At 38.2% G+C, this 12,238-nt stretch overlaps 1 protein-coding gene across 2 annotated transcripts in view; it reads right to left on the bottom strand.

Annotated features, from left to right (window-relative positions):
• The window catches only part of Slc4a4 (solute carrier family 4 member 4), a 360,460-nt gene that overhangs the window by 97,038 nt on the left and 251,184 nt on the right, over positions 1-12,238 (bottom strand). For both annotated transcript variants that reach the window (XM_004646547.2, XM_004646546.2), the window contains exons 12-13: positions 7,640-7,773; positions 1,217-1,488 (exon numbers count right to left, since the gene is read on the bottom strand). In XM_004646547.2, the coding sequence (XP_004646604.1) occupies positions 1,217-1,488; positions 7,640-7,773 (406 nt within the window). The remainder of the gene's footprint in view (positions 1-1,216; positions 1,489-7,639; positions 7,774-12,238) is intronic.

Raw genomic sequence — 12,238 nt, 5'->3', positions numbered from 1 at the left:
GAGGAGGAGGAGGAAGAGGAAGAGGAAGGAGGAGGAGGAGAAGGAGAAAGAGAAGGAGAAGGAGAAGAAGAACTGTCTCATTGATTAAAAATTTTAAAAAACAGGAAATATAAAGCAATTTCCATCAAAGCAAATTCTTTTTCAAAACTTCTTCAATAGTATAAAATCAGTGATGAATTATTATAAGAAAAACTCTGAAGACGAAGTTGAATACTTTTTATAAGGAACTTCTAATACTGATTTTGGTAAGATTGATATTAAAATGTTAAAAAGAATGGAATCATGTTGGGGAGATAGCTCAGCAGTCTAAACACCTGCCTGTCAAGTGCAAGAACCCAGGTTCAATCCCCAGTATTGCACGCCATGCCAGGCCTGTGCAGAGCCAGCCACTGAAACCAAGCGTGGTGGCACACACCTGTAATCCCAGTGCTGGTGATGCTGAGACAGGAGGATCACTAGGAGTCTGAGCTGCATAGTGAGACTCAACCAAATAAATAGATATTAAAAATAATGATAATAAATAGAATCACATTCCTCATGTAGAAGCTACTTTTATGGCTTTTCTCCTTTAAACATACACATCTCCTAGAGCACAACATGCTTGCCTGCATACCTGCCTCCCTCACCTCCAACTCACTCATTCATTTTTTTCCTTTTCCATTCTTATTTACATTGTCTAGCAGGGGTAAATTACAAGACTCTATATTATCATTCAGTGATTGTAATCTGGATTTCTTTTTTGTTTGTTTTATACTTCTAGTTACTTAAAGTGAATTGATATATTCTTTGTTTCTTCTTAAAACTGAAAATAAACTATTTAAAGCTTACTTAAAAGGAGATATTCCCAAAGCAGTAAAGAAACAGTAAAATGTGGAATACAAACTCTGAAAATTTAGATTCATCTGGTATTTGTACTTGTTAAAACCGTGCATGTACCTAGGTCTGCTCTCCACAGAAAGCTAAGAAGAATGCACAAATCATTTTCCATATGGCAGTTTGAATTAATTTCAACATTTTGAGACACTTTTGTTCATATTCCAGAGCTCTCAATTTTATTCCCAGAGGAATCATAAGAGTGAAAATTCAGTATGATGGTTTCTCTGAGGTAACAGACCCTGGCCTAAGGATCATGATTTCATGTCACAATTTGCAGTCACAGTGCCTGAGCAGTCCTGGAAACACAGGGCACTCACAGCAGTAAGTGACGTGTCCTCACCTGGGTCAGGCGGCAAACAGGTACAGGAGAAGAGGGTATTGTAGCCCACTTTGAAGTCAGAGTTGATGGGATAGTAATGTGCTAGCTTGATCATCTTCTTGAAAGCATCATAGATAAAGATGAAACTGATCAGAGATGAGAAGCCCTCTTCTGTGAAACGTGTAAAATACTGAACCAAGAAGCTGGCATCTGTGGCCACCAAAATGAGACACAGAAATGCTGACCACAAGCCAATCCAAAGGCGAAACTCCAAATAGTCAAAGTTATGGTCCCTAGAAAGAGAAAAAAATGCATTTAGCTTCTTTCATGATGAAACATACACAATGGAAAACCACCAAGTGCCTACAAAATGATAGTTGAAAATACAAAATCACCTTTAAACTCTAGATAAAATTGAACTTTGTATCTAATGGCTAAAGTTTAAAGATTTTGTCTAGTAGTATTATTGTGCTACTATAAGAGAAAATTTTAAAGTCTCAGAAAAACACATGGAAAGAAGTCATATCATATATGACTTCCAAAGCTTCATCAATCATGGGGTTGGCTTCTAAATTTTTTGATTGATTCATGGCCCAATGCTGGGATTATAAATGTGAATGCCACACCCACCCTGGGGCAGACAGACAGTTTGCATACAATATAAAGGAGGGAACGAGACTTGCTCTCTGCTGCGTCTCCTTCTTTTGCTCTTGCTGCTTTTGCTGTTTTCTGCTGACCTGAACTGCTGTTGCCTTCTGCCATGTGCCATTCTGCCTTGGAGCCAGCTTAGTATGGACCAAAACCTCCACAAACTGTGGAGCCTTTCCCTCTTTAATTTGGGCATCAGGTATTTTGTCTCAGCAATGACAGAAAAATAACCAAGGAAACAAGTACCATTAATTTTATCATTTAAAACTCTGGTCCCTGTATTCATGGTATTTATAGAGAAAACAATTTGAAAGTACATTGGGACCTGTATGCATTTAATAAATGTCACAGTTACTGGTTAATGGAGACATCAGATCCATATGTTCTGTGCCCCAAGACCCTGCAGTCTCCTGAGAGAGACAAATTGATAAACATCATAAAATAATAAGTGATAATGTCAAAGGAGTAATTCTAGCAGTGAAGATAGATGAAGTTGAAGAAAGCACTCAAGATGTTCAAGGATAAGTAAGAACTTTTCAGACTATGTATAAAGGCACACAGCACAGGACAGTACACAGTGTCCACTGTGAAAAGAGGACCACCAAAGAGAGAGACATGGATAGACATGTGGGCCACTATCAGATCCAGAGAGGACATCTGACCATGCCACACCACACACATATCACAAGTTGCCCACAGACGCTGTACCCTTTTCCTGAAATCAGTGTGAAGTGATCTTGTGACCACATTTTCTTAGTCCCATACAGACTTAGTATGGGCCACCTCCATCTAAGGAGGTCATGTAGTCTTTCAACACCCCTCCCATGTCTTACATGTGAATTAGTTCAAGATTCACAACTAAGAAAAAATGTGTCAAGTGTTGACATTTTATGACTTTATACTGATTCTTTTAAAATTAAGTGGAGAGGAACGCATCATAATATTTAAATTTATCAGTTATTAAAAAGCGGATGGTATCACTTTTTGCTAGGAGCCAAAGACTGCATCTTAAAGCTCTCCAGCCTGGCTTTCAGATGATGGTTTTCACATATCTGTGATGGATGTCCACTGACCTATGGTGCTTCCCACTGACCTGGTCTGAAGTATCAGTAAGAACTGCCACCCCAACCTTCAACTGACAGCCAGACTTGATACCAATGCTTGCCCTGCTCAACTCCATTTCTGCACCACAACCAAAGGATCTCTTTAAATGCAAATATACCCCTCCCCTTAAAACTGTTCAGTGGTATCCCACTGCTCACAGAATAAAATTCTGATTTATTACCTAGTACAGGGGTACTCAAAGAAAAGGTGCCTGATAAAGGCATGGCAGTGCTGGGTGAATGAATGCATTCCTATAGCTGAAGACATGACTGTTTCTGTGACTCACATGACCCTGTGAACCATTTTGATGGCTGTGTCTGTACCAGCTAAACATTAGAGGATATTACAATTAAAACTGTCTTAGATATTGTGATGCTTAAGTTTGCTTCAATTTCTGTGTGCTACAGATTGCTCAGATATTTGCCCAAACATTACTCTAGGTATTTCTGAGAAAGTGTTTTTGGAAAGATTAACAAGTAAATTAAGACTGGGCGGGGTGGCACATGCCTGTAATTCCAACTCTTGGGAGGCTGTAAACAGGTGGATTACTACAAGTCCTAGTAGTGAGACCCTGAACACCCTGTAGACCCTTCCCTAAAAAATACAAAAAAAAAAAAAAAAAAAAAAACACCATGTAAATTAAATGATGGGGGCTTAGGGAAGCAGGTAACTTTCCATAATTCTCATCAAATCAGTTGAAGATTATATGGAACAAAAAGATGGGCCTCCCCAGAGGCCAGTGAGAATTCACCAGTGAAATGTCTCTGAACTACATCTGCCACATCAGTTCATCTTGCTCTATGGAAGACAGTTTTTGGATTCAAACTAAAACACCATTTCTCTGGGGTTTCTAGCCTGCCAGTGTGCCAGCCTGCCCTGCAGATTTTGGACTTGCCAACCTATAAGGGCTTGGGAGCCAACTTTTATAATAAATGTCTTTCGGCATCTGCACCTTATTGGTTCTGTTTCTCCAGCATCCAGACAAATACAGACACCAATTTGTCAACTATACCTCACTTTATACATGAGGGCACCAAAGCCAATGGAAGTTAAATCATTTATACAATGTTAATATTTTAATGGCAAAGTTGGACCAGAAACTGAAACTCTTGATTCTTGGACTGGTCATTTGAAAAATTTTACAATAGTCTCACCCACCATCATATGAGCTATAATTTTCTCCAGATAGATTAAGCATTAAAGTTATGTTCTCTTCTCATCTCAGCAAATCACATGAATTGGAAGATGTCGCCAGAGCACAGTGCTAGCAGGGAAGAAGAGTGGTACCCTTTACAGATTTCCTGAGATTTTCTAAAGACAATTTTCCATTCCTTTACACTCATATGTGTATGTCTACAATCTGATTATTTACCTCTCATGAAATAAGTACAATACAGGAAAAGTAGAGTGCTAGTAATGTAAATTATCATACAATGAATCAGTGTTGGAATAAGACTTAAGAAGCACTGTTTTATTATTTCTAAGTCAATAAGTTTTTTTCTTAGATGTTTAAAACAATTACTTAAGTTTTCTTCCATAACAAGATGAAAAAGCAATTCCGATTAATTCTAAGAGTGCTAGTAGTAGTTATGGAATCAATGTTTTAAGGACAAGATGAGGTAAACCCATTAACTGGTCAATGGTTAGAATTAATGGTTAGAAGTACTATCAGAGTGAGTACAAAGGGAAGAATGCATGCATAAACATATCTAAGAACCTAAACAATTTACCCAAAGTAGCTGGCTATGTTTTCCCAGAGCACTTCCATAAGAATGACTCAACAAAGAAAATCACTACACTAAAACCTCTGATACTTTGGTATGACAGTGACATGCTTCAGTAAACAAAAGAATAAATAAGAGAGCAAAAATGTTTGAACAGTTTGATGATCTGAAATGACTCTACTTAACAAGGATTACCTGTACCTCCAAAAATGGTGAAATATGTTGGAGAAGATCTTGGCAAATCAAAGTAAAACAGTTTCTTTACTGCAGGAACTCTGAGGTCCTGCTGGTGCTAAAGTAGAAAGTGAGTTATTGAGAGGGAAATGTGATATATAGCACATCCCAGGCTGAGTGGAAACACAGAAACATTTTCCATCTAATGCAACTAGTAGTATTTGGGAAATAGTGATCAATAAGATATGGTGGCTCTAGACAAAGATTAGTGACTGAACAAATTCACATCATTGTGAATAATATGTTTGCCACATATTACTTAGTGATTTATTTATTTCTAGTTGCTTTATAACTGTTTTCAAATACTGTAAATTACTTGGACCAATGTAACAATCAAACGGGAGTGAAAGTAAAACAGGAAATTACTTAATAAAGGAACTAATCTCTATCCTACAATTATTAAAGCAAACCAGAAGCCCCACATTTTCTTTAGATTAAGGATCTGATCACCTACCACCCAATAAATGTCTCTGCAAAGCAATGCTTATTTGTTCCTGTTTATGGTAGATTCTTGTTCAGTCTTTGCACAAAGGCTTTCTTGTATAACAAAATGTTTTCTTAAATATAAAAAACTGCTTAACTCTTCATACAAACTGACTTGAATTAAACTGTTTCCAATGTTTGCCTTGGAATTATGATAAAAAAGAGATTTGCAATACAGAAAACTCACAACATTGTTTAAAATTTGGAACTTTAAATTCTCAGGAAACTAGTAATTGTGAACCTGGTTTTCAAAAAAAGTAAAAGAAAAGCTAGTTTCAAGTTCTTATTCACTCCCTTATTTTGTGACCATTTTTCTTTTTTTCCCCCCATCGTTTTATTGAGAGACAAATAGCAATGAGACAGATTCAAATTGGTATAACAGTTTCAATAATTAACACATTGCATACTCTCTTCCTAGTGGTTATTTGCTGTACAAGATGCAGACATGATATCCTACTTACAAACACTATTAGAACAAATCCTTCTATTCATTAAAAGAATGTAAGTATATATCTATCCTAACCATTTTGAATACACAGATACAAAATGGACATTCATCTGTATCCCCTTTTTTGTTTAGTTCTGTCATTTGAATATTATAGGTGTGTTAGCTCAGCAAAATATTCTAAAAGAGTCCAGTAGTCAGGCAAGCAGATGCCCCAATACTATTTTGACCATTTTTTCATGACACACACAATTGAAAGGCTGTATATGAGACCTTAAATCCAGGAGAGACCATGTATGTAATGATTATTCTAACAATTAATTTTTTTAAATGTCCACTATCAGAACATGGTCATTCTAACAAGGAGTGCTGCTAAGGCTTATAAAATTCTACAATCTTAAGTAGTGGGATCTTCCACTAAGCATAATTGTTTCTTAACAATATTAAGTGGAGTAGAAAGATACCTGAATATCAAATTTTGTTTTGAATTTGTTAGATGTTAAGATGACCATTTAGGGCCAGAGAGATAGCTCAGTAGAATAAGTGCTTGGCTGGGAAGCACAAGGTCCTAAATTCAATCCCTGGTGCTGGGGGTGGGGGAGAGAAGATGACCATTTAACTCAATGGCTAACACCTAACTCAATATTCCCATTCTTAGAATGACCCATCAATTTCTAATAGAAAATAGTGATGCTATTATTTTGTGCTCACTAAGAGCTTCTCATGATTCTTGTTTTTTTTTTTTTTTTTTTTTTTTACGGAACCGGAGATTGAACTCAGGCCCTTGAGCTTGCCAACAAGCATTTATTCTACTGAGCCATCTCCCCAGCCCTCATGATTCTTTTAGAGACCTTGGCTCTGGAATCAGAAGGCAGGATTTTCAACCCCAGCCCTACCATCCACTGCTGATAGAACACTTGGTAATCTAATTGCTTACTCAGTGCCTGCTTTTCCACCTATAAAACAGGAGACAGTCCCTGACTCACAGGATTGCCACAAGAATTAAATAGGGTAGTACATGTAAAGTGCTTAGGATGATGCTTGCTCAGTAAGTGTCAGGATTTGGCAAAGTTCTGAAAGCCATGTTCAGTAAAAAGTCCTAGAACTAGAAAGAGCATCTAGTCTTTTTTATTACTGAACAAATGATTTCAAACTAGTCATGTAACTGCTTAGTAGACTACTAGTTAGAGTTATGGCAGGAAGTGGCATGCTCAAATGGTATTCTGACAAAAACTCAGTAAATAGCCCATTTACAAAGAACAGTGAAGTACTGCAGGACCAGCAATAGCAAGAAGTCATCACTCACTCAAAATCTTAAAAAGGCCTAGGAAGGAATGAGGTTGCCAGATCCTAGTAGGATAGAGGGCCACCTGACATGGGTGAAAGTCCTAAAAAGGAAGCCACTGCCACACTGTTGTGCTAACACAGAGAACAGGTAGAGAGAGGGACACACACTGGAACTCTTGCTTTCTCTTTCTGTCCTGCTGCAGCTCCCTATTGGCCAAACTCAAGGAAACTAGAAAGCAAAGGAGCCTGGGGGTTGTAGTCCTCTGGGGTTCACGCTTGGGGCACAAAGCACTATTGGAGCAGGTATAAAGCACAGCAGATGAGCCTCTGCTGAATCAACTGTAAATGAGCCTGGCTACATAATTTTAAGGTTTTTTTCAACTTTAAAATCTTAAACATTCCAGTATTCTGACTGACTTTTAAACCTATCTAACTGCTATTCTGTGCTTTATCTGGGCTATAAATGTTCTACAAACAATTCTAATTTATAATTAGATATATATGTATTTATATACATACTTGCTGAAATTAAATAAAAGCCTCTCAAAAACTAAGACAGGTCCTGTGCTGCTCAAAATAGTGAGTGGTTGACCAGCAAAAAGGCAAAAGATGGCTCCAGAGACAGCAGTGCCCAGGAAGCTCTCCAACACGCCCTAAAAGAAAGAAAATATGGGTGTTAAATGAAACATCTTGGTCTTCTCATGTGCTATGTCAGTGCTTGAGTATGTTATTATGAGGTCCCCAGCAAACACGGCAAGAGTGAAGAATAGTAAGAGTGCTCCACTGCTTATAACAGCTTAAAATTAGCTTTTCTTTGCCATCCTACAGGTTGGACTATTTCATGGACTATAAGAACTGTAACAATTGGTAAGTAGAAGGTAACACATAGCTTTGAGCCTTACTAAGAATTGACTGTCATAAGAAGGATTAATTTGAGTCATCTATAGGAAAATGGAATAAATCAGACATGCAAGCTTCAACACTGCATGTTTTCTCTTATGTCAGCAACCCAAATCATAAACAAAGAGCAAAACAAAAGATAGATAATAGGAAATAGGGAGATAGAACTTAAAAGGGAAGGGGACTAAGAGTGAGAGGGTGAGGGGGTGATTAAAAGAATTAAGATGTGTCATGTGCATGTGCCAACTCCCCATAAGGAATGTTATCATTATGTCATACAAAGATAAACTAATAGAAATAAAAACTGAAAAAAATAATTGCAGATAATTTCAATAAAACACACACACACACACACACACACACACACACACACACACATACACAGAGTGCATAATCCCACCAAATGGGTAGAACTGGCTTGGTGCTTTAGGTACGTTTTGCTCTGTGGTTACCGTTAGTGCTTGTTTTATCCTGATTTCACATTGTATGTAGTAGCTGTTTAAGAAGCTATATTTTATATAAAAGCTATTGCATAATGGACAGGGGAGGAAAACAGAGCTAGAAAATGATTTATATTCCATCCTGCATTTGCTGTGGCACCAATTTAAAGAAAAATCTCATTTCATACATATTGTTCAGTGTAGACATACAAAAGTTTTAACTCACCCCTAAAAGTAACAAATGTACAGATATAAACAGTTAAACCTTTGTGGATACAGCTCACTGCAGCTACGTGGGAAATAAATCTGTCATTTCCTTTCACACACAAAAAAGAACACTATGAAGAATCACTGCCTTATAAATTGACCCAAACCTTTTTTTACTTTCCTTTTTGCTTTTTGAACTGGGTACTGAATCCAGGATGTTGTGCATGTTAGGCAGGTGCTCTCCAATGGAGCTCCATCCCCAGACCTTCTCTTTTTTGAATTTTTATTTTGCGACAGCTTCACAAAGTTGCTGAGGCTAGCTGACCTGGAAATCCTCCTGCACAAGCCTCCCCAGTAGGTGCGATTGAGGACACGCATCTGTGCCAGGCTTGACCCTAACTTTCATAATCACCTCACTAGGCGGTAGCACTTGGATGACAGCTTTTCATTGTTTCAAACATTAGACAGAACAGCACATGTGTATTTGCAGACTAATCTTTTTGCAACTTAATATTTTCTCAAGGGATAGTTTTCAAATGTAGCCCCCTTCAAGTGAACAAGAAAACAGCTGTTCTTAATAGTAGGTCTAACATTACACAAACTTACCTCCTACTCTACACACCCCCTTCACTAGGGTAGACTAGACTTCTGGGAAACTGAGTTCTCCTCAATCATTATCTTGCCCTCTAAGGCCCCCCCAAAATAGCCTGTCCACTAAGTAAGCCTCTTCCCACTGCCCAACAACTTCTCCAGCAATTTTTCTTCCACTTAGCATTTTTAAAGGAAATTTGATGCTTACGAAACAATTATGAAGAAATTCATTTTAATGATCAATATACAGAATGTACCTGAACATTCATACCTGTTCAAAAATAATCCTTTGAGACCCTATTAGAATGCTTACGCAAAATATTTTTATACTACTTCAAAGCTATGCACATCCTCCTGAGAGTGACATGGAAAGAAACAGATCCTCTTAAGATCTCAGTTTTCTTCAGAAAACAGGTGGCGCCCATTAGACCAGCATCAAATAATAATGGAGTTGAGGTGGGGAGGGGCAGGCACAAGAGCTGACATACAGAAAGACCAGCCTCTTGCATAGTGAAGAGCCCACACAACATGGTTCAGGCAGCTCCTGTCCACAGAAGAGTCCAGGTGTGAACTCTGCCGGGTGTATCTGGTAAGGGCTCCACTCATGTAGATGTGAGTTCTGAAACATGCCTAAGGGGTCACCTAATTCTCTTAGAGAGGAGCAGCACCAATACCTTTATCCTGAAAAGTATTTCCTTGTTCCCCTCAAACAGCTTTTGTCCTGATTTCCTGTGTTTAGATATTAATGTTCAGGGAGATTTGATATGAGCATTCAACAGGGCACATACACCTGTCAACCAACAACTTCTCCTTGGAAGGATAAAGGTGTATCTTTGGCTCCAAGTTTCTTACCTCCTATGTACATGCAACAGGCCTTTCATATGTTTGTAATTTATCTTTTTTTTATAAGCTACATGAAGGGTTAAACACTTGAAAACTCCATGTGGCCTAGGTTCACGTGATAGGCAAAGAAAAACTCATTCTTTATCAGATGTAGAAGAATGCTTATTCCTTGTCATTACTACAAGATCAAAACATAGCTTATACTGGACATAGGGAAGAAAGGATGAAAATGAGATGCAGGCTTCTCAACCTGAGATAGCTATTAATCACTGTGGGGGCAAGATCAGTCTGTTCTAGCATCTCCATGTTTCTTCTCCTCTCCTCATGCTGTCATCACTGCTCAGGTGCTCCACAACAATTCAGGAAATGCTTGAGGACCCCAAGTGACTTCCTAGATCCAGTTAACAAAGGTCAACAATCATGCTGCTCATGTAGTAATGACAGCAAAAAAATTGTTCCATAAAATGACTTTGATTTATGGAAGTCTTGTAATGTTCAAAGGCTAATTATCTTTATTTCAGTACTTGATCCTTATTAAATGCTACAGTTTCTATTCTGTGACTGATAATTCTGAAACATATACAGGTGGTTTACTATAAATGTTGCACTACAAACTTCCTTAAACTTACAGATCTTTCCAGCATTCTTAAGACCTACTTTCACATTTTGGCATGTTCTCCTTCACAGTACAGAAATTTTTAAAATAATCTCATGTAATGAGTAACTATAACTAGGATTGAGAGCAAACTACAAAGTGAACCATCAGAAAGCTCTTTGCTGATCTACTATATTCAATGTTTGCTGATGCATTTTAAAAAAGGAAAACACTGTTAACTGTCTTTCAATAGGTGTAGCCATCAGTCATACAGACATGTCTATATCTGACACAGAGGCAGGAACTCACTAGCAATTCCTGAGGTGTGGCAAGTCTGAAGCTGTCAAGTGCTCTGGCCCATCTTGGTTGCCTTCATCTTACTCAAACACAGGCCAGTAACTGTGATTGGCAGTAGAAGCCAATAACTGGCTGCCAAAGGTAAATCCTAGAGTGTTCAGCCCCCAAAGACATGGTGATCTTAGGAATGTCCTTTCACCTCTGTTTTAGTTTCTCCATGCAAGATTCACAAAATTAGATGATACAGGCGGACTACAAATGTCACCACTGGATGACCCCACACTGATATTTAGACCACTGTCACTTCCTCCCTCAAAGACAAAACTTTATCCCTTTATTCCTGAGAAAGTTAGTACACAAGTTAGATCAGACTATGCACAGAAGTCCTCAGCATGGCTCTGCTGGGATTATTATTGGACAGTAATAATCACATACAAGAAGATGAAGAGGTGAGTGAGATGGCCACCAAAATCATTCCTAGGTAGGTTTGCATAAAAGGTGAATATAGTGTGATAAATATCTGAGTTAAAATTTTAGCTCTTGTGGTAAACTCTCCAAATCTTAAATTTCTCTTTTGTGAAATCAATGGATACCTCAGAAGATATTTGGATTAACATATAAAAATCTCAGAATAAGGCTGGCCAGATAGCTCTGCAGACTAAGCACCTGCTTAGGTAGGCACAGGAGCTGGGGTTCAATCCCTGGATTGCTGTGCTGGCCCCACTCCTGGAGCATGCTGAGATGGCGAATGAGACTAGGCATGGTGGTACAGGCCTGTAATCCCCACACATGGGAGGTTGAAAATAGGATCACTATGAGTCTAAGCTGTGTAATGAGACCCTATAGACCCTGTGCTAAATACATTTTTTTAAAAAGTCTCAGAATAAAGTATAGTGTGGGCCTGGATACAGCTCAGAGGCACAACACCTTCCTGACAAGTGCAAGGTCCTGAGTTCAATACCACCCAAAAAAGAATAAAGTGTTAGTATGAAACAGATACAATACAATATTTGTTTCCTTTTCCTGACTGTCACTTATCCCTTCTTCCCAGGCTGTTTTTATTATTCTTCTTTCCTTCAAGAGAGGAAAAAGTCAAAAGGAATGACATGCAGAGAAAAGATGAAGATTAGTTCTTAAAGGGAGGAAGACCTCTGTGCTTAGCTGTGTTTCCCAGAGCAAATTCTAAATCAATACAAACCAGGGTAGGGACAAGCAGCTCACTACTGTCACGAGAGCTGCTTCATT

This window comes from Octodon degus, unplaced genomic scaffold, assembly GCF_000260255.1.
Source record: "Octodon degus isolate 3935 unplaced genomic scaffold, OctDeg1.0 scaffold00269, whole genome shotgun sequence".
NCBI classification, from domain to species: Eukaryota; Metazoa; Chordata; class Mammalia; order Rodentia; family Octodontidae; genus Octodon; species Octodon degus.
Note: the sequence above shows the minus strand (reverse complement) of the source record. Positions and strands in the feature narration are given on the sequence as shown.